The sequence below is a fragment of the Vicugna pacos genome, chromosome X (genome assembly GCF_048564905.1).
Source record: "Vicugna pacos chromosome X, VicPac4, whole genome shotgun sequence".
NCBI classification, from domain to species: Eukaryota; Metazoa; Chordata; class Mammalia; order Artiodactyla; family Camelidae; genus Vicugna; species Vicugna pacos.
This window is the reverse complement of record NC_133023.1, coordinates 40,704,547-40,726,216: the sequence shown is the minus strand read 5'-3', so window position 1 is coordinate 40,726,216 and position 21,670 is coordinate 40,704,547. Positions and strand designations below refer to the sequence as shown.

Genomic DNA, 21,670 nt, shown 5'->3' with positions numbered 1-21,670 from the left:
CATTGGCTCCCAATTACCTTTAAAATCAAATCTTCAAAACTTTCAATCTGGCATTCGATGCCTTTTACATCTCCTCTTCTTCCTACTACTTAATCTGCTCTAACCTCATCTCTCATCAACCCTTGGTATGGCCCCCTACTTCAACCAACATGGTGTGTTCTCACCACCAGATTTCGATTCTTGATCCTCTCCTTGCCTGTACTATTTTTCCACTTCCTCCTTGCTGATCTATATTAACTGAATCATTCAAGACCCACTTCAAGAATGCCCCCTTCCAGGAAGTTTTCCTTGATTCACTCACGGTGTCCCTAATATTTTGTGCAAGAACAGACTTGAAAGCTAGCTGAGCAAGTTCAACTTTTCCCCTCCACTTCCATTTTTCACATGAGAACACTTGAGGCCCATAGGTATTAAATGATTTGTATAAGGTCACACTGTGAATTTAGTGGTAGAAACTTAATCTGAAGCCAGACTTCTTGATTCCCTTTGTACTTTCCTTTCCACACTGTCAAACATTGTTCCCTACTATCACACCCCACACGCACAAGTACAAAGTGTAGTGTCATGATCAGAAACTGACATCTGTGTTTGAATTGTTTTTTGCCTGTATTTGTCTTATCTCAACCACCAAGTTCTAAAAATTCTTGAAAGAAACAATCGTGTCTCGTATCCTCTTCTCCTTCCCACTGACACCTAAAAAGGACTGTATGCACCTCAGACTGGCAGTAAATGCATCTTAACTGTGGACTGCTTCATTTCAAAAAAATATAAAAACTGAATCATAGGGTTGGGGATTAACAGACATATATTACTATATATAAAATCTATAAACAACAACGACCTGCTATAGAGCACAGAGAACTATATTCCAGTTCTTGTGATAACCTGTAATGTAAAAGAATCTGAAAAAATATATATTTATGTAGGTATATGTGTAACTGAATCACTTTGCTATACACCTAAAACTAACATTGTCAGTCAACTACACTTCAATAAAAAAATTAAAAACAAAACAAATATAAAAACAGAACCAATAAAACAAGTACACTCTGAGTGGATTATTACATTACATACATATTCAAAAAGGTTCCTCTAAACAGGGACCTCCTCGAGTGAGTGTGGTTAGAGATCATTAACTACCATCCAGAGAAAGAGTGAGAGCTGAGAAACCTCAGGATAAAAATGTAAGAATCACTGCTCCTCTTACAGGCTCAACAAATAGAGGGGCGTTAAGACAGACTTTCCACATTGTGATGGAGAGGATTTACACAGCCCCTGCCTCACAACCCCCAACTCAGCACGGCGTTCTGGGAGTTTGAATGACACAAGTTCTAAATGTCTGTTTCACCACCAATTATCTCTGTGACCTAAGACATAGCACTTAATCTCAATGGACTTGTGTGTTCTCATCTTTAAAAGGTTAGGGAGTGGGGATGTGGGATGAAAGTCCAGACTTGCTCGGCCTCACACATTTGTTGTGAGGCTCAAGTGAGATAATATATGTGAACATCCTTTAAAAAGCAAAGGCATTATATGAACACAAGGTATTAACTTTTTAAGTCCTAATCCTGGAGCAATTAAATCCTAGGAGACTAGAGCAAGTGAAAAATAACAGTTTTGCATTTTAAGCCCATTGAAATGAATTGTCTGAACCCTCTACCTTCCTCAGTAAATGCTGTTCTTCATCCCATCTCTTTATTTTATTTAGTAGAGTATTATAAAGGTTGTTATTTTGGCTTTGCACTTTGCCAAGGTGGCAGAAGTCGGGGAAGTTGGCAGCTGCTAAGACTCAGGAAAGGCACCTATTTCTTCCCTAAATTGCTCTAGAAGGGAGGGCTGAGGAAAATTGAAGCTATTGGTCAAAGGAGAAAAAGGGCTTCCACTCAAGCTCTGCAGTGTCACACCCTCATTCAATAATGAAAAGAAAATGAAAAAAAAAGAGGGATAAGAGCTTTAATTTTGCCACATTTCTCAAGTTTTCTCTCCTTTGCCTCTCCAGAGTTCCTAATGCACCTAAAATCAAAGAATCTCTGACTTGGATGGACTTTATTTTGGGTGGAATCAGATAAATGTTGGGGGTGGGGTGAGGTAGCACATTACATACTCAAAGATATGAGCCCACTGTACTGATCTACCCTTCATCCAGCCCAATTGGGTAACATGTATAACAAATCCAAAAGTCCCACTTTAGGGACTGTGCCTGTCCTGGGACATCCAGAACCATGTCCACCCAAGCCTCTGTGGAGATGGTCGTCATTCTTATTCTTACGTAGCTCTTGGCCCTTATATCAGTATTGTTCAATTAGAAAAGCACCTCTTAGGAGATCATCAATCATCTGAAATATCAAATACTGTTTAAAAGCAATGCAGAATAAAAAAAGACACCCTAACTGGTAACCTTCAATGAATCACCCATTTAGCAGAAAATTCCTGAATCCTTACTATGGCCTCAGCCCCTGGTTAGGTTTTGAGGAAAAATACACCAGCATCTAAGTAAATCTCTCTCTGTTAAGAGACCAGTAGACTATAGGGGAGAGGAAGGTATAGATAAGATACAGCAAATATGCCTCCCTAAGTCAGGCACCAATGAACACATTCTAACCAACCTCCCCTGTGTCCCCTCTCCATGGTCCCGTGTAAAGCATTGTATTCAATGCTGGGCTGAGGGGAGGCTAAAAAGTAAGACAAAACCTTGCTATAACATAAGCTAATAAGGCAGCTTATGATGTGCTGAGAATTTTTTAAATTAAATTAATCATAACAATCCAGCCAGTATATCTCTAGTAACCCACCATCATGGAGCAAAAGCCATGCACAAACAACTACTTCAACTTTCATCTTCAAACTAACCTTGCACCAAGAGTTTACATCATACATTTTGGACTCCTTCTGATTAAGTATAGAACTATAGATGAGTATCAATGACCATATATAAAACAATAGCTCCAAGTTGTCCCCTGGTGGTGTCCTGCTTGATGACACCCAGTCTATGCCCAACCCCACCCCATCATTCTCCCCAAGAGGCCCTTCTACTCAAGACTCTCTGCCTTCAGCCCTTCTAACTATATGCCAGGGCCTAGTGAAAATGAGATTTAAATGTGAGCTAATGGCCCCTTCTAAGGACAGAGATGTCATCAAAGTCTGAAAGCCTGAAAAGTAAGCCCCAAGCATAGGCTTACTGGCTGGTTAGATCTGGCATTTGTATGTTTCAGTCCTGAACTCTTAGGGTTAAAAGCAGCTTGGCTGCTTAAGTGTGGGATAGAATAAAGGCGAAAAACCCCCAAGGAGGATGAAGAGGATGAGCCCTTTGTGTGGGTTTACTGGAAGGAGGCCTGCCATCATTGAGGGACTTGATAGACAGGGCTCACCTCCCCTGGGCTTCTCCAGCCCCAGAGGTTAGGGATGGTCCCCGCACTAGCTTAATAGCTGCCAAGCAGTACTATAACCCTTCTCCAAAAGAGTGGGCTTAGACTGTGATGCTGCAGTGAGGATCTGGGAAATGCAGATCTCATCAGAGATTCTGGTCTTCGGAGGGGGCTAGGTGAGACTGTCTTTTGTGGCGTTATTTACTGCTGGGACGTGGTGTGGTGTAGGGAACAGAAAAATGTTGCAGGTTCTAGAAAATTCCGGGTGGGTCAGTGTCAGCTGGCAAAAGAAGAGGGATGAGTGAAGAATATGGTCTGGGAGGAGATGGTGGAAGGAGGGGCTGCAGAAGGAGGGCTGCCATCCACAACTGCAGCGTTATGTGTGTCGGAGATAAATTCACTTGTCATATTTCAAATTAGGTTTATAGGTGCTCCTTCCCCCATCCCCCCACTCAGTAGTGGCTTAACGGGTGGTCTTCTCAATCATTAACTGCAATTTTGCAGTGTATTGGCGTCTAAAGTCTAGGTCTGACTGAGGTGATGGTTTGTATGTATGTGTACGTGACTAACAATCGAGAGAGCTTCTAAAGTCTCCCGATGTGGTGGGAAGGGTGCTGCGGCAGGGACTGGCCGTTCTCTTCGCAAGAGAATCTTCCATCCCTAATTTCAGAGCGCTTCCGAGGTATCAGGAGGTGAAAAAGGTGTCGGTGTTGCAGTGAATTTCCCCCAGCCCAAGATACACACACATATATACACATTAACAAGTTCGGTAAAAAAGTCCTCTTGATGCCTGGGAAGTCCAGCTGAAAGCAAAAGGCAGTCTCCCATGGCAAAGGCGAGCCAGACAGACGCCCCGATCGCTGCGGAGACCCGGGCAGCCTCCCCTCTGGAGCGCGCAGCCCAGCCGCCGCTACCCGGGCACTCTTGCCTCACTCTCCGGGCTACATCTGCAGGCTGCAGAAAGCCAGGGCTCCCACCCACCCTCAGCACACACCTTTCCCGAAGCATCCCCAAACCCTGTACCCAAAGGCAAACCCTCTCTAATCTGGCAAAGCTCCGAAACGCAAAAACTGAGAGGGGGAACAAATTCTACTTCAATTCAGGGGCTTGCATAAACACACACACACACACACACACACACACACACACACACACACACACATTTTACTTCAACCCAAAAGACTGAACACACACACACACATCCCAACCCCGTGCCCCTTAATTTCTTTTCCCAGGTTAGAAAAAAGGGTTACTTGCCCACAGAGGCTTGGAGATGGGGGGCAAGAGGTTGGTCCGAGGCTAGGTTCACCTGCTGCTGAGGTGAGAGAGCAGACACACAGGATGAAAGCTGTTCTGAGCAGCAGCTCACAGCTGAGTGGTTAGGGGGATTGCAAAGACCCTCAAGTTCGCCTAGAGCTTTTTTTATTTTCCAATCGCGTCACTAAAGGGTTAAACGCGGCCGAGCTCCAACCGCCCCCACCTCCACGCCTCCCCACTCCCCCTCCCCTTTTTGTCTCCCCCCTCCCCTCCCGCGCGTCGCTAGGAGGTCATCAAGCGCTCTGTCCAGTCCGCGTTCGCAAGCCCCTCTGCTTCCCGCCCATCGGGCCCGTGGCTGCTTACGAAGAGGTGTGCGCTCACCGAGGGGCGTGTTCCAGCTCTGGGAGACGCCGAGCACCCCCGAGTTAGTCCTCAGAGCGGAGCCAGCCATGGAGCGGGGCGGGGGAAAGTTTGGCACCCTGCAAGGGGTTGTCGAACTGGGGTGGGCGGGGCGCCCGAGGGTACTTTAGCCCTCCGAATTCAGGGGCGCCGGCTGCCGGGACCTGAGGCGGTGCGCGGCCATGGACCGCGGAGCGGCCGCGGCCCAGGGCACTGCCCCGCCTCAGGATGGAGAGCAGCCCGCGGAGTCTCCGGAGCCGCCGCCGCCGCCGCCGCAGCCGCCGCCGCCACTGCCGCCGGCGCGGGCTCCTCCGCTGCTCCACGCGCCTTCGCCAGAACCGGCACCTCAGTTCTGTCCAGAGCCTGCTCCAGAACCCGGTCCGGAGGCGAGCCCAGAACCAGCCACAGAACTCGACACAAAACCGATCCCAGAACCAGATACAGAACCGGCCCCCGAGCCGACCCCTGAACCAGCCCTAGAACTAGACACAGAACCGATCTCAGAACCAGCCACAGAACCGGCCCCGGAGCCGGCTCCTGAACCAGCCCCAGATCCGGCCCCCAAGCCGGTCCAGGAACCAGCCCCAGATCCGGCCCCAGAGCGGATCCCAGTACCAGCCGTAGAACCGGCCCGCAAGCCGGTCCCAGAACCAGCCACAGAACCAGCCACAGAGTCCTGCCCTGAGCCGGCTCAAGTGTCCCGTCCGGAGCCGAGCCCAGCACCACGTCTATTGCAGTGTCCGGTGGTCGCTCCAGAGAAGGGTCTAAAGACCTCGCCATCGCCCCGAACGCCAGTGCCGTTGTCCAGTATAAAGGTAAGAAAAAGACCCCCTGGGGCGGGAGGGAAAGAAGCCAGGCGAGGCCGGATGGCTACCCGACTCGCGGGACTCTGGGCATCCTTAGCATCACATTTGGCTGCTACTGGCTAGCAAAGATGCTCAGAAAGATGCGGGGATAGGGGAGCCCGGGGGAGTGGGAAGCGGTTAGGAGGCGGGAAGCAACATGTGGAAGTGAGAGTGGGCTCTTTGGGGCTAGAAACGGAGGTGATGGCATGGGTTGGGAGTCGGAGCAGTTTTCCCCATGAGAAGTGACAGTGCGTGAGCGCCTATATCTTGAAAAAGAAGAGGAACACGGCCCAGGCGGCGCAAGAGACCTCGAGAGGTGTTTGTGGCTGGCCCAGGGTACACAGGGATGGGATTGAGTGAGGGCGGTGGGACACACCTCTTAGCCGCGGTCACTGCCGCAGAGGCCCAAGCTGCGGAGCCGCAACCGTCTGCTCGGCCCCCTCCCTGCCACTGGGGAAGGGGTCCTCAGCTGGGGCGCAACTGGCAGCGCTCCAGGGAGGGGACCGGAGTCTCCGTGGGCTGCTGGGCGCTGGTACTCAGGGTGGGGATGAGGGGTTGGGCGGCGCCCACGCGCACTGCAGGGGAAGGGCAGGGTTCGCAGGGGAGGAGGGGGAGAGCATGCGTGTGTCGAAGCCACCATTCCATCTGTCTGCAGGATTTCCCGGCAGGTAGGTGCAAACACAGTGATACAGTGATGGGCCGCGTCACAAACGGGCGACTGGCATCCCGCACCGCAGCCAGTTGCAAAGGTACAGGAGTCCCGGTTTAGAGACACGAAAATGGGAGTTGGTATTTGAGAGCGTTATGAATGGGAACCCTTATCTCTTCCAGTCTTCAGAGATGCCTTCGTAAACGTTGCACTTAGCCGGGAGAAGACCAGTGGAGGATCCTCGGTCACCCGCCCAGGGGGAGGAGGGAGGAAGAGGGTTTTCGGTGTTTGCCTTGGACCTCTGAAACCCCGTCCACTCTTCAGAAAGAGCCTGTCTGTCTTTCTTGCTTTCTCTGTGCACCCCCTACTCTTCGTTTTCCCCAAACTTCATTCCACGAGACTGTGAAAATCATAGTCACGCATACATAGACTTTCATTTAGCTTCTCCCGAAAGGAAAACAAAACAAAACACGGAAACAAACAAGTAACACACCATACCAACAATGCCCGTCCATCCTGCTGCCTAGCAGGGCAGAGGGACATGGCTCTGGAATCGTTCTGCTCTGCACTGCACACTTGTAGAATGTAGGGGAAGGGGGCAGAGGTTGGCATCTCGAAATGGAAATGAAAACGCCGGTTCCTTCCTCGTTTATGGGTAGGGAGGCTCGAATTCGCAAAATAACTGCAATGATAAATGACTGAAAAGAGAGGAAAGCTAAAGGGGAAAGTTTCACAGGGAAAAAAAGTGCAGAGGTTTGAAAAGAAAGAAAATAGAACTGTAGGGGACTCAGACATTTTTTTGTTAATCTTAACAACTCCGCTCTCCCGAGGGGATGAATCTCTCCCTCTTCCTGCAGCAACCTTTTCCTGCAGTGATCTCTGAAAGAGAAAGGGAAGAGCAGCTAGACCTGGGAGTTCACCCTAGCCAGGTGCTTGCTCTTGTTTTTCTGGAAGAGTTTGCATAAAGCTGGTGAGAGCGTGTGCAACAGGGACCACCTGACCTGTGGCCTTCTTAAATGAGATTCCTGGAACCTGGCTGAGAAAATGACACCTGGGGGCTTAATTTCCAGGCTGGTCAGCGAATGTATGGCCTCTTTGGCCTCTGGAAGACTGACTGGAGGCCAGGAGCTCAAAGGATGAGCCCTGTGACTGTGGGAAAGTGTGTCCCACCAGCTTGACAAAAAAAAAATGTCTATTGCCAGGCAAATAAGGAGGATCAAGGTAAGGGGAACCGGGTTAGCTTCCTCTACATAGTATCCACTCAGGTATGCTGGCCAACTGACCAAGCACTTGTCAGCGGACCAGGATCACCCCTCCTACCCCAGTCTCCAGGTTTGATTTTGCCAAGTAGAGCTGGTCATTTATTTATTCAGTCACTTATCTTGTAGAGTAGGTTTAAGAACCCTGACCATCTGCTAAGAGGGCCATACAAATGAACCCATCAGTGGCTCTAAAGGATTTTGAAGGATGCAAAGATCTGGGTAAATGCTAAAATTGCTGAAAGCAGAACCCTTCTCCAATACCCTAGGTGTTGCTATGCAATTGCTCCCTGGTGCAGATGAGAACATTTGATCTTCAGTGATAGGACCATTCTCTGCTGCATTCTCCTCAGGCGAATAGCATCCGTAACCAGCTGACTTGCATCTTAACATTCAAGGCAAACAGGTTGCCATCTTAGCTATGGTGGCATTGTTCTCAGACACTGCCTCCTTGAGGCAAGCTTGGGGAATGACATATATATATATATATATACACATAAATATTCACGTACACACAATCTCAGAGATAAAACAAAATATAGCTCTCATCGCACAATGAAATCTTATGTGGTAAGGGACAGTCAGTACCTGTAGCATGAATGAAACTAGCCTGATAAGTCAAAGGATAAAATGAGCAAAACCAAGAGTTTGGATGTGACTGCAGGTTTCTCCCAGGTAACTTTGCCGACCTGCATAGCAACAACAACAACAATAACATCTCCAGTGTGTGGTCTGCTCTCTTTTGGGGTTCAGAACTTGCTGGTTGCAAATCTATGCCAAGCATGAGGGTAGGGACTGAGAAAAGGGGGCTCACGTTTTCTTTTTGAATAGCTACCAGGATAACAGTCTGTGAACCAAAGCTGTCGATTTCCTTCCTTTCTGAAAATGGCTTGATTTCCAGGAAGTGAGCCGGGGGTCTCCCACCTGCTGGCAGCAAGTGTGAGTAAAGATGTGTGAATTGGTTCTTTAATGATGCTATGACCCTCTTGCCGGGAGTGGGGCTTACACGTGGATCTGTTTCTCTCCTCTCAGCTGTGATTGAAGATAGACAGTTTATATTTTTATTCATTGGGTTTTGACCAGCTATGAAATTATAATCACACCATACAGGTGATTGATGAAAATCTAAGAAGAAAGACACTTTTGTGGCTTTTATTTCTGGGATGGGGAGGGTCTCCCTCCAGATGACTACATGGCAATTACTATTATACCCCAAACCATAACAGAACAGTTTCCTGGTATTTTTTTGCACACATTTTCTCACAAAGTAGCAAGCATTTGCTTATATGACATCTAGTTATTCTTGCCTGAATGCTTTATTATCTTACCCAAGTCTGAGCTTCTCAAAGGTAGATGCTGTCTCTCCCACCCAGTGCCTGATACAATTCAGTCCTCCCTATTTTTGCTCAATAAACACTTGCTGAAACTTGAAACCCATCAATTCCATTTTCAGCAATGACGTAGAGACTGCTGCTGTGAATGAATAAAAATGCATTTTCACTCATTTCTGAGTGAGAAGTAAATGCTTATTTAAAAAGCCTGGAATATATAGCCCTTAAGGAAATGCAGTCAATCTTTCCATTTTCAGAATGGATGTTAGAACCATAATTAAGAAGCAAATTAGTAACAATTAAAAAAAATGATTTGGAAGGTGTCCTTATCCCCTGCAGTCCCAGGAGCAGCAGACTAATGATGATGTTGTTGGTTTCAGGGGTAATAAATTTTTTTTCTAAGTGAACAGAATATCTGCAGTGACTGTAAACAGCTTCAGGACTGTAGAGTTGAATATTTAACCTGTTGAAGGTCAGGATGAAATTACTTTCTTTCCTCATGTGTTCTTTCCCCGCTCCTTGCCAGGTTTTGATGATACTATATGATTTATTTGATATATTCTGAGAGCTCCTGAGTGTTTTCTGCAGGATGTTCTGGAAAAAAAAAGATAATGAGATATTTGGTCAGTGGTCTTTCTTTTCTGAGAATAGAGTTCTTCTGTGTTTATTAAAATCGCCAACTGGGGCTTCTGCAGAACTGCAGCCCAAAAGGCAAGGCTGAGCCGTCAGTTATCCAAAGTGCTTCCAGGGAAGGGGAAAAAATCCGTAGAGTCCAGAAAACCATTCAGGGGCATTAAAATAAATATTATATAATCTCTATTGCTGGTATGGCACTTTACAGTTTGCAGGATGCTTTCCGCTGTATTATTAACTCTTTTATTCCCCGGAAGAAGAGGGCAGGGTGGGAGAGAGCAAAAATAGGACTGGACACCTAATAGGCTATAACTATTAATTTAGCTTTTGTGGATTTTTAGACATATCCAATGTCTGGCTTTCTGTGACACATAGGATCCTCATTTGTCTGAAAACAATCTTTAAGCTGACATTCCATCAGCCTTGATTTTTTTCCAAAACAGTGATGGTTGTTCCCTGTCTGATGCTCCCAGAGGGGTCCATAATAGAACAGGAGCCTGAGAAGGAAGAGGAGGTACAAGACCCTGAACCTATTACTCCCAAAGAAGCCCCCATTTTCTGGAAAGAAAATAAATAAAAATCCTGCTAGGGATACGGTTCCCAACCTTTTCAACTGTAATTCTCTCAGTGGGGGAAAGAAAAAAACTTTTTAAGCATTTAAGAAGAAAGCAGCCATTCCTAAAGGGAGATGCCCCCACCCTCACCAAAGCAAATAAACCTTATTCTCAAAATAGAAAAACAAATCTACAAATTTAAAAAAAGAGAGAGAGAAAGGGACAGTGATCCCAGATAATGAAACTTATCCTCCCCCTGAAAATTATTTTAAGAAAAAAGAAGAAATTCTAAAGGGAGGTGCTCTTCACCCTCAACAAAACCCATGAAACTTCTATCCCCAAGAGAAAAAAAAATTAAATAAAAGAATGAGACAGCATCTCAAGGTTAAACAGCATTTCTAACCTTAAAAATTTCTTGAAATTTATAAACTATTTGCACATCATAGCCCATTCCCAATTCCTCACAAAAATTATGGAGGCAAAAATAAATCTTCCCAAGTGTCCAGCAATCTCACTAAAGTTCCCTAATGTTATTTCTTCCAGTTATAAGAAATGTCCAAAATAGGCAAATCCTTAGAGACAGAAAGTAGATTAGTGGTGGCCAGGAGCTGGGGGAAGGGAGAGGGAAGTGTGAGTGATAACTAAAGGGTTTCTTTGAGGGATGATAAAAAATGTTCTGAAATTAGATAGTGGTGGTGTTTGCATGATTTTGTGAATATACTAAAAACCACTGACTTGTACACTTTAAAATGGTGACTTTTGTGATATGTGAATTATATATCTATTTAAAAATGAGTAAAAGAAAGCAATCATTCCTCCAACTATATGATGATGAACCTACTACCTTCCCACAAATAAACAAAGGAACACATGAATAAATAAGGAAAAAAGAAATTTTAAAAAGGGGAATCCTCTTAAGGGCATGGCCTCACCAAGAAAAATAACTTTTATTCACCATCCCACACACACACACGCACAATTTTTCTTCTTTTGAGAAAAACAAACAAAAAAGGAAATATTTTCAAGGGCAGATACTTTCAAAATCACCAAAGTCAATGAAACTTACAATCTCTCCACCTCAGATAAACAAATACATTTTAATTTAACAAAAAGAAAGAAATATTAAAAGGATAGGGTCCTTGATCTTACCAAATCTCCTGAAGCTTTAACTCCCCCCAAAAGAGAGAAAAAGAAACAAAAGATATAAATCCCTACTAGGGGAGATGTCCCATCCTCAGCAAAGCCCATGAATATTATCTCAAAATATAATTTTTTTAAGATTTATTTTTTAAACTTCTAACATTTATTTATTAATATTTAACAAGTGCTTTACTATGAAAACTTTCTCAATGTCCATGATATAGTGCACTTTTACAATCCAATAAACAACTCAAGGAATCATCCTACTATTTTTGTGGAAAATCCACAGCCATTTTTTTTTTTTTGGTAGTAATTGGATCCAACAGTATTATAATTCTAATGAACAAGTTAAATCAGGGATCTCTAAATTTTGAAATCCCAGTATTAATCAACTACAAATAAGTATTAAAAGAAAATTAATAATGGAAAAGCATCTATGTTAGTAGAGGAGATAATATCAATGAAATGAAAACAAAATCCTCTTAAAGAAAAATGCTCCAGGCTCGCAAAGACACATGCATTTTTTTGTCAAAACACAACCAAAGCAAATGCAAAAGAAGTTTTTAAAAAAGAAAAAAAAAGGAAATTCTTCTAATAAGAGGTGACTCTAATTTATCCACACCAAAAAAAGCTTTGTTCTTAACACAGGAATTTTAAACTTGGAAGGAAAAGATAGGAGAGAAACAGAAGCAAGACCAAGAAAATCCTCTTAAGGAAAGATGTCCCCAGTCTCCACAAAGCCCCCTTTTTTTCTCAAAACAAGAAAATACATTTAGAATCAGATGGTACAGAAGGAAGAAAATGAATTGGCTACTTTAAAAGAAAAACCTCATTTTGGGGGAATGAAGATGCCCCAAAACTCACCAAAGTCCCTGAACATTTTTCTCCAAGCAAAAACATAAATATAAATAAATAAATAAATAAATAAACAAATAAACAAATAAACAAATAAATAAATAAATAAATAAATAAATAAATAAAAGGTAGAGGAGGGAGGGAGGGAAGAGAAGGAAGAAGAAAATAAACTAAGGGATAATTTTTAGAAGGAAGAAATTCTCCTCAGGGAAGATGAACCCATGCCTTATTGAAAATCATGTATATGATTCCTGATAATCAACCCACTCTACCCCCCACAAATAGGAGACAAGAGCCATCAGATCTCTTTCTAAAGCTTCTTCAAAGGGAGATGCACCCAATCTCACCAAAACTCAGGTACCTTGTTTAGCTTCCAGCCTTTAAGTATTTCTTTTTTTCAATAAAAGAAAAGAAAAAGAAATTCTTTCAAAGAGAGATGTTCCCAATCGTGTTTCTTCCAAATATATTATTTATTTTAAAGAAAAGGAAAGAAAGAAAAATCCTCCTGAGGAGGGCTCCCCAACATCATTTAAACCAGTGGCCCTTATAGCTCCTCTCCACAAAATCTAGTTTTTAAAAATTGGAAAGCCTCCATACCTAAAGAGAGGTGCTCCCTCAACCCTACCAAAAGCAAGGATTCTTTTCCCCAGAGATGCTTAAAAAAAATCCTTCCATCACAAAAGATACCTTCAATTTCACTAAAATCAACAGATTTTATTCCTCCCCACACCCAAGAGGAAAAAAAAAAGAGAGAATTTTAAGAGGAAGAGAAACTCTCCTAACCTAAGGCAAATTGGCCATAATCTCACCAACACTCTTGAACTTGATTCCCCTAAAGAGATTTTTTTTAAAGAGCAGAAAAAGAGGTGGGGGGAAGGCCTGTCTTTTAGGGAAAAGTACCCTCTCCACCCACCCAACTCTAAAGACTAGAAAGTATTATACAAAGAAAAGTTAATATCATTCTAGAAGAGTGCCAGTGAACCTTAAATTCAGCACGTGAGGCTGAAGGGTAGTCAATGTTTAATCCTGGGCCGGCTTCCCTCTGCCCCCAGCCCATTTCTGGTTACCTTTTCCATCAGTCAGTCAGTCAGGCTTTGCCCTCAGGAAAGGCAAACCCTGTCCATGGAAAACAATTAGGAAGGCAAACCTTCTGAGGAAAAATCACATGCCTCTTTTCCAAACCAACCAGAAATGATTTGAGGATTAGGGCATCATGTTTCCTCTCTAATACTGTTGAAACCCAAGAGTTGATGATAAACTTCAAAGCAATGACACTCCTACTGTTAACTTTCTAATTAGATACACACCCCTACCTAGGAGAGAAGGACCCTTAGCCAACTCCGTAACAGTGGTTGTCTAATCCTGTGCTCACTTAAAAGTCTGTCCTCATAAAGTAATAAAGGGCTTGCCTCTCACAAATGCATAACATTTGCAAGTCAGATTTATAAGCAGAGATTAAGACTAAATGTTTTCCAATTATTTTAATTCATTAATTTTTAAAAAATTAAATTGAGTACCTGCTCTATGTCCTATATGCTTAGCACTAAGGATTCCACACTGGTCAAAACCACATACATGAGACTTCCTTTAAGTGACACTGGTGAATGAGGGACTCGGTTACCAAAACAATATACAGGGAGTGATTATTTGTTTTACTAGATGTGCTTAACTGAGGCATTTAGTCAATCAGTTCACCTCTTCTTAAACAAAACTGCAATGTAATAAAATAAAGGAATATATGCTAATTTCAGAGAATCTGGAAAACCCAGAAAGCTTCCAAAAAGTAAGTAAAAATTATATAGCATCCCATCATTCAAGAGATAATTGCTGTTAATATTTTTATTTTTTCCATTTATTTTCTCTGAATATATGCTTGTGGTCTGCAAAAGTAAGACTTTAGGAAATGGGTAATTGTGTCTCAAGCTTTCCCCTGCCCCAGTCACCTCCCCCACTTAATTATTAGATCATGTGCATTGTTCTACATTGTATTTAGGAAACACATTAATTGTAGCTTAAAGTGTATCTAGTCAATCACCTGTATGATCTACTTGATAAACGTACTTGAAATGTAACTTTTCAAGGATGTATTTGCAGTCGAAAGCAATGAGAGTATACATTTTATGTAGACAAAATTGTATCCACACAAAGCAAATGTCCCTTATATAATATAGCACTTTGTGCTTGTGTTTCCTAAGTGCACTTTCTTGGTCATCTAGATTTCATTTGTCCAGCTAGCTTTTGTGACTTGTCTTTGGAGGAGACCCGGAACAAAAATCCACTTTATTCCCACCGTTAAATTCCCAAAAGGAAGACCTAAATTTCTGAGACTCTGTTGGGTCACTTTTAGCCAGATAAAGAAATGTACTGATGGTTTTGTCTCTTTAACACAAAGTTACAGAATCAGGCTCCTCTGGGCGCCTCCTTCCCAGAAGGGAAATACCTGTGTGTGAGGACATTAGCAACAATTATTAGGAGATAGACTATTCAATTCATCCAGCTTTCATTAACCAAATGTGGTAGAAAATTGAGAGTTAATAAACTGTATACCATCCAGCCAAGGTTGAATCAGTAATTTAAAAGGCGAGTGTAATGCAGTATTGAGTGAGATCAGAATCTTCAGCCTTGTCTGTAGCACTTAGAGATTTTCATCTTCCAAAGCATTACAGGCATTTGCTATTTAAGCCTTTTTCTTTTAAAGAGCTTGTTAAAGAGATATTGGCCCCTGAGGACAGGGATTCTCATCGTCTGGTTTCCCTCATAGCAGCATAGGGCGAGGCACTTGAGACTGTGGGATTCTGAGAGACAGGCGTGATGCTCCCACCCAGAGATTTGCAGAGTTCTCCTGAAACTAGAGGTAATGAGCATGTGGACTGAGCCTGGTCCCTGCCTCTAGAAATGGGAAAGCGCTGGAAGCACTGCCTGCAGGACTCAACTAAGAACATTCGGGATCCTGAATGTTCATTCATTTGCCTTCTCCTGCAGCTAATGTCTCTACCTGTTCTCTTCTGGGATTTTGCAGCTTGAGGCAGGAAATGAAAGGTACCTGCTGAGCAAAATTTGTTAATCTTCTTGGCCATGAGTAGAGACACTTGAAACCAGGAAAATTTTCATTAACCCTGGGCTTTGTCAATGGAATCCCCATTCTCCTGAAGCCACTCCAGCATCACAGCACCATCCCCTGAGCCCCCACTCTAACAGTAGTTTCCATATTCTGTTTTAGAATTGCCTTGATTGTTAACTTTCCTTTAATAAATGTCATTTGCCTCTATTATGTACCTGTACCATATCATGTCATGGTGTATTTACATCACTGTACATCTCCCTTGCAGTATGAAAGGTAATTGCGATGTAGCTTTATTAAAACAGCTAAGCATAAATGGCAAAAGAGGAAAGCAAATGAGGCTACAAAACAAGATTATTGATTTCAGAAAATTAACAAGTTGATGCCCTTCTCACTAACCTCAATTAATGCTTACTGTGACAATTTCCCTCCTGCCAGTCTTGAGTAGAACGTAACTTTTCTCTTACCCATAATTTGGAGATTGCTGTCCCTTTCTCTCTCACATTAATTGACTTGACTGTTAAGACTAATTAAGATGATAATTTTGGCATTGCCAGTGGTCTCCTTTGCTTTAATTTCCTCAACTTGGTGACAAGATCTCTAGGGCATTTTTATTTGGTTTTGGCTTCACTTTGATTTTCCATGGAATCAAAGCACCCATTTAGTGGCTCTCTTCATGGTTTTCCTATTTTATTGCTTCTCACTAGTGAGTCCTTTGGCTAGAAGTTCATGGAAAAGCCTTACTTTTCCTTTCCATCATTCCTCATCAGAGCTAAAGTTTTACAAAGTTTTTTTGAAAAAAGGAAGAAAAAGTTTTTTCTTCTAATAGTAGAAAAGAAAGACATTCCCAGATAGCCTGAAAGTTTGCCATTTTTCCCCTTTGTTTTGTTTGTCTGGCATCATTGTGAACTACATGTAAACATATCTAGTAATGAGTTCCTTAAGTACTGAATAATTAGGTAATTGGGATTATAAATGCTTTACAATATGATACATATCTGGAGGATTGTTACACAACTATTTTAGAGTGTTTTAGTGATATCTGAGGAAATTGGCTGGGGGGTTGAAGATGGAATTCCAATTGAGAAGAATGGAATGCAGTTTCCCACTATCCAAAATTCACTATTCCACAAGTTTTCAGGGATGGATTAGATTCAAATATGAGGGACTACTTGATAACAAATTCACTTTGATATAAGAAATTTAGGGGAGGGGAAAGGGTATACCTCACTGGTAGAGTGCATGCTTAGCATGCACGAGGTCCTGGGTTCAATTCCCACTACCTCTGTTAAAATAAATAAATAAAATAAACCTAATGCCCTCCCCCACCAAAAAGACATTTATGGTGAAAACAGCTTATTTGAGGTAAATGGGAACAATATCTTCCTCACCCCTAGAGAAAACAGAATTAAATTAAGCAGTGATAAGAAAAAGTATCAGGTAGGTAGAATTGAGGTTATGCTTGAACTGGGCAGGTGAGGCCAGAGCTTACAGACTGGAGAGTGAGGCTCTAGCATATGGAGTTAGAAAAAAAGGCCACTTTGATAGAATCATAGAGTACAGACTGAAATCTTGTGGAAATAAAGTAGATTGGGGAAAGTCCCATTGAAACGTTGAAGGCAACCTACAAAATTATGAATATCATCTGACTGATGAGGCGCCACCATTGGAGGGCTGCTGATTAGCAAAATAATTGCCAAAGCAGAGGGTTGGCTGATGGGACATGTAATTAAACACTATCTAACTTTTAATTTCTTTGTATGCCAAATTCTAAATTATACTACTAAAGCTAAAAATGGAAGAAAATAATTGCACAATCTAGTGTCCCTTTTCTACTGTTTTGGGCCTTCTTTGACCACTTTCTACTTTTGTAAGGGTCTCTCTGGTCTGCTTTCTCTTTCATGATCTTCCTATTTCATAGCACAGGATTTTCTACAGCAAAAGTAAGAAACCATGACGGGAATCCAGTGAAACCTTTTATCTGAAAGGGACCTTTGCAGATCAGCTAACCCAGTGTTTTCAAAACCTTTTTAGCAAGTAGAACCTTTTTCTATTTTGCTCAATGAAATCAAATGAAAACATAATATTTAACATAAATACGAGAAGTATTTCATTAGGCCTCCTCTATGCTAGTTTGGAGTTGTAACTGACACACCTTCCCAATTCTTTATTTGAAGCTAGTAGGAAAGTGAGTTTGCACTCCCTGTTTATTACTGGCTTCTAAGCAAGGGTGCTGGTGATGTAGGAACACACTGCATAGTAAAAAGAAGCAAGTCAGAGTTTAAAATTTGGCCTAAAATATTCCAGAAAGTAGATAAATACTTTCCTGGAAACATGGTCATTCTAGAGAGTTCCTCCCTACCCCCCCCAGGAATGTATTACAACTATATTATAAGGTGGGTTGTCATAATGTGCACTGTCTTTGCTTGTAGGAACATTTTTAGTATTGAGGATTGTGTTCCTGACTAAGGACACCACACCAAGTAAATTGTAGATATAACTAAAAATATGTAGTAAAAACTAATATATAACCATAAGCTTCTGTCATAATTTAAAAGAGCAAAATTGTTCCAGGACCTATAAAATGGGCATAAATGTACTATACACATTGATTTTATAAGGGGCCCCAGTGGACTATAAAGTATACATGCAGCATATAAAAGAACCAATTCTACATAAATTTAATCTATTGTTATTATTTGTTTAGAATTTGCACTCTGCCTGCATCCAGAAAGGATATGAAATGTCTTACAAAATTAAACACATATAAAACAAGACAATTAAACACAAATAAAAACAGGACAAAACTAATTCAAAGCAGTGGTGAATGAGACTTTAAACTAAGATATGCTAGTTATAATAAACCCTGATTACACATTTAATTAGCAGACTTTTGTTTGCTGCCTTTGGTGGTGGAAGAAATTCAGGGAATGATTTGAATGACTCAGGCCTCTTAAAGTTGGTATCCGAGGAGGTTTGAGCTAATGCCTCATTTTTATGCAATACATCTTCCTGCAGCAAACTGCAGCAACCACAAAATGAAGAAGTTAAAGTTGCCAGAATTGTGGTAGAGGTGTTAATTAGCTGTCCTAATAGACTGCAGGCTCGGGTTATTTTGGTGTACCTGAACTTTTCTAACATTCTAGTACATGTATGTGTCTGTGAGGCAGATAACTATGGAACTTTCTCAAATAAAATGTTATTTCAAAGAAAATTTATCTCTGAAATAAGTCCAAATGGTACCTTGTAGCCAGAGGTTCAATAGCTTGGACTCCTTCTTGGATGGAGAGTTACTTCACATTGGTTCTGGTCAGGATTCCACTATATATAGCTGTGTAATGTGGGGTAAATTGCTTAATTTTTCCATGGCTTAGCTTTTGTGTCTGTTACATGAAGCCAGTAATGTGAGGCTGACTCAGCTCAGCAATTTTCTCCAGCAAGTCTTCACTAGTATTCCAGCTGGTCTGGATACCCTTCTCTGGGCTCCCAGAGCATCCTATACAAACTTTTGATTCTCATTTGCGCCTCATATACTGAGATGATCAGCTTGAGTATCCCATTAGGGCCATAAGGGTAAGACCCTTAGGGCCTAATACACTGCCTTCCACTCAATGCATGGTGGCTGAACTATAAAGATATCATAAAGGCTGAATGAGAAATTAGATTTAAAACATATATTTTAAAAATAAGAAATATGCAAATACTAGCTTATTTTAGTATCATCTGTGTATGTGCCATGATATTTGCTATCATTACCTTCTATCTTTAGCTATGCAGGTAAACTTTAATATTTTCTCCCCTCAAAAGATAGACTTAACAGCTCAAATGTATTACCAGTAGGCAATGGTAGGCAGGGCTGCCTCATATCCTCCCAGAGGGCTATAGTTTATTCTAACTCACACAATGGGACCCTACACATTAGTAGCAGCTGTATATTGATCATGTGAACTTGAATTACTAGTCTTTGGTTATATATGTGGTTAATCTTTTTTTTAATGGAGGTAAATGGGATTGAACCCAGCACCTCATACATGCTAAGCATGTGCTCTACCACTGAACTATAGCAACCCCCTATACATAGTTAATCTTGGTAAAAATGAGAATGATGAGTTATCTAATCAGTTCTTTCAAAAAAAAAAACAAAATGCAAATTTATTAAAAGTACACAAGGATAGCAACACTAAAAATATTATACTCAATTATAGTATATAGAGAGCAGGGTTAAACACATAGCTAGGTACCACTTGGTACTCTTTTCACTAATCTTAACTGTTAATCAAAATTTAATCTGTTTATGGTATTCTTTTCACCTTAATTGAAAAGCTCCTGACTCATTATCTTGGTGTCAAATTTCCTCTGTATCTGGCACTTGAATTTGGAGCTAGGTGTCAATATGACTATTCTGAGATTCTCCCTTTCTTATGAGGAAAAAGAAGCAACAACTAAGATTTGATGTCCCCTTGGCAGTTCAAGTTTTATCCAAAATAGCTTTCTACTGGTTACAGTCAAAACATTAACTTGTTTCACCAATGCCTATGATCAGATGAGTACCCTGAGCTTGAAAATGTTCTGATCAGGAAAGATAATATAGAGTCTCTACTTAGACAGCAGGAAACTCTAATGGCCATCTTGTTTCCAGTCAGAAGAAACTTTTCCATTCAATGAGAGAGAAAGCTCCTACCCTTTCTAGAATAGCTTCTGGGCAGGATCACTACATAAATTTGTGCAGGTTGTACACTACATGAGGCTGGCATGTCTAAGGGGGCACCTTCACAAAGTAGACTTTGTATTTATATTTATATTTATATTTATATTTATATTTATATTTATATTTATATTTTCTAACAATTTTCCTGCAGGTGGCAATCAAGTGCCTCATGCTAACAAAATCCACTGACCCCTGAACAACTCCAGGGTTAGGGTCGCTGACCTTCTATGTAGCTGAAAATCTGCGTGGAATTTATAGTCAACCCTCCACGTCCAGGCTTCCTCCTTTTATGCACTTCCTCCATATCCAAGGTTCCACATCCATGGATTCAGCCAACTGCAAATCATGTAGTTACTGTCATGCTTACTGCTGAAAAAACCCACATGTAAGTGAACTCACACAGTCGAACCCATATTGTTCAAGGATCAACTGTATTACAACAATTTTCTGACAAACGGAAGTAAAATATCTTTAGCGAATGGTGCCTTTTCCTAATTTGCCAAAAGGTATCTTATGGTCTGTTCATGATACTAATTCCTTACATTTAAGTATAAGTGGGGAGGGTATAGCTCAGTGGTAGAGCATGTGCTTAGCATGCATGAGGTCCTGGGTTCAATCCCTAGTATCTCCATTAAAAATAAATAAATAAATAAATAAACCTAACTACCACCCCCCCAAAAAATTTAAAATAAAAAAAATTGGACAAAAAAAATTATTCTCTCATTTAAAAAAATAAAAAATAAATACAGTGGTGCTATTAGCAACTCCCTAGAAGCCTATAAACCATATGCTCAGAACTGATTTCCAAAAGTGCCTATTTTATTTCATATCACATTTAACCTCAGCATCACTTTAAAACAGAAAACTGTGACAAGGGTTTGAGCCAGGAATGTATAGGGGCACAGTCATGGGCAGGCATACATTCAAGGGTACACACTACACAAGGAAAATACACAAGTATATATATTCCAATAGCTGAACAGCCTGGTAGGTAAACACACACACACACACACACACACACACACACATTCTTAGCTGGACATTGCAGTATATAAAGAAGGAGACTGGCTGTTCACGCTGGTGCCAAACTCTCGCCCAGTTCTCCTACTTAACATATTTTCAGCCTATCTCACTCCCACACAGCAATAAGTTCCCTTAAGTTTACATGCTTTTAAGTGAGTTCAATTCAACAAGGCTTTCTTAGGGCTTAATAGTGACAAAGAACTGTGTTAAGTAGATATAGAAAGCCATTCAGTATGGAAGGTTATTAGAAGGAGGTTATACCTGAACTGAAGATTAAGTTGGACTTTGATAGGCAAACATGGGGAAAGAGGTAGAGGAAATATCTTAAGTCTAGACATGGAAGAAGTAGAAAGGGTGATGCTCTGAGAATCCCACAAAGAATGGATATGATTGGAACATTTAGTACATCAGGAAGAAAGGCTGGAAAAGGTATCTGGGAGCTAAATTGCAGAGGGTCTTGAATGCCAGCTTTAGAAATGTGTGTTCTATTCCATAAGCAGTGAAGATTCATGGAAGGCTTTTTTTTTTATTTTTACTGAAGTATAGTTGATTTACAATGTTGTATTAGTTTCAGGTGTATAGCAAAGTGAT

At 41.6% G+C, this 21,670-nt stretch overlaps 1 protein-coding gene across 1 annotated transcript in view; it reads left to right on the top strand.

Annotated features, from left to right (window-relative positions):
• Positions 1–5,203: 5,203 nt before the first annotated feature.
• Positions 5,204–21,670, top strand: part of DGKK (diacylglycerol kinase kappa) — a 141,631-nt gene continuing 125,164 nt past the window's right edge. Inside the window, exon 1 of the mRNA XM_072956510.1 lies at positions 5,204–5,836. Coding sequence (XP_072812611.1) covers positions 5,204–5,836 — 633 coding nt within the window. The remainder of the gene's footprint in view (positions 5,837–21,670) is intronic.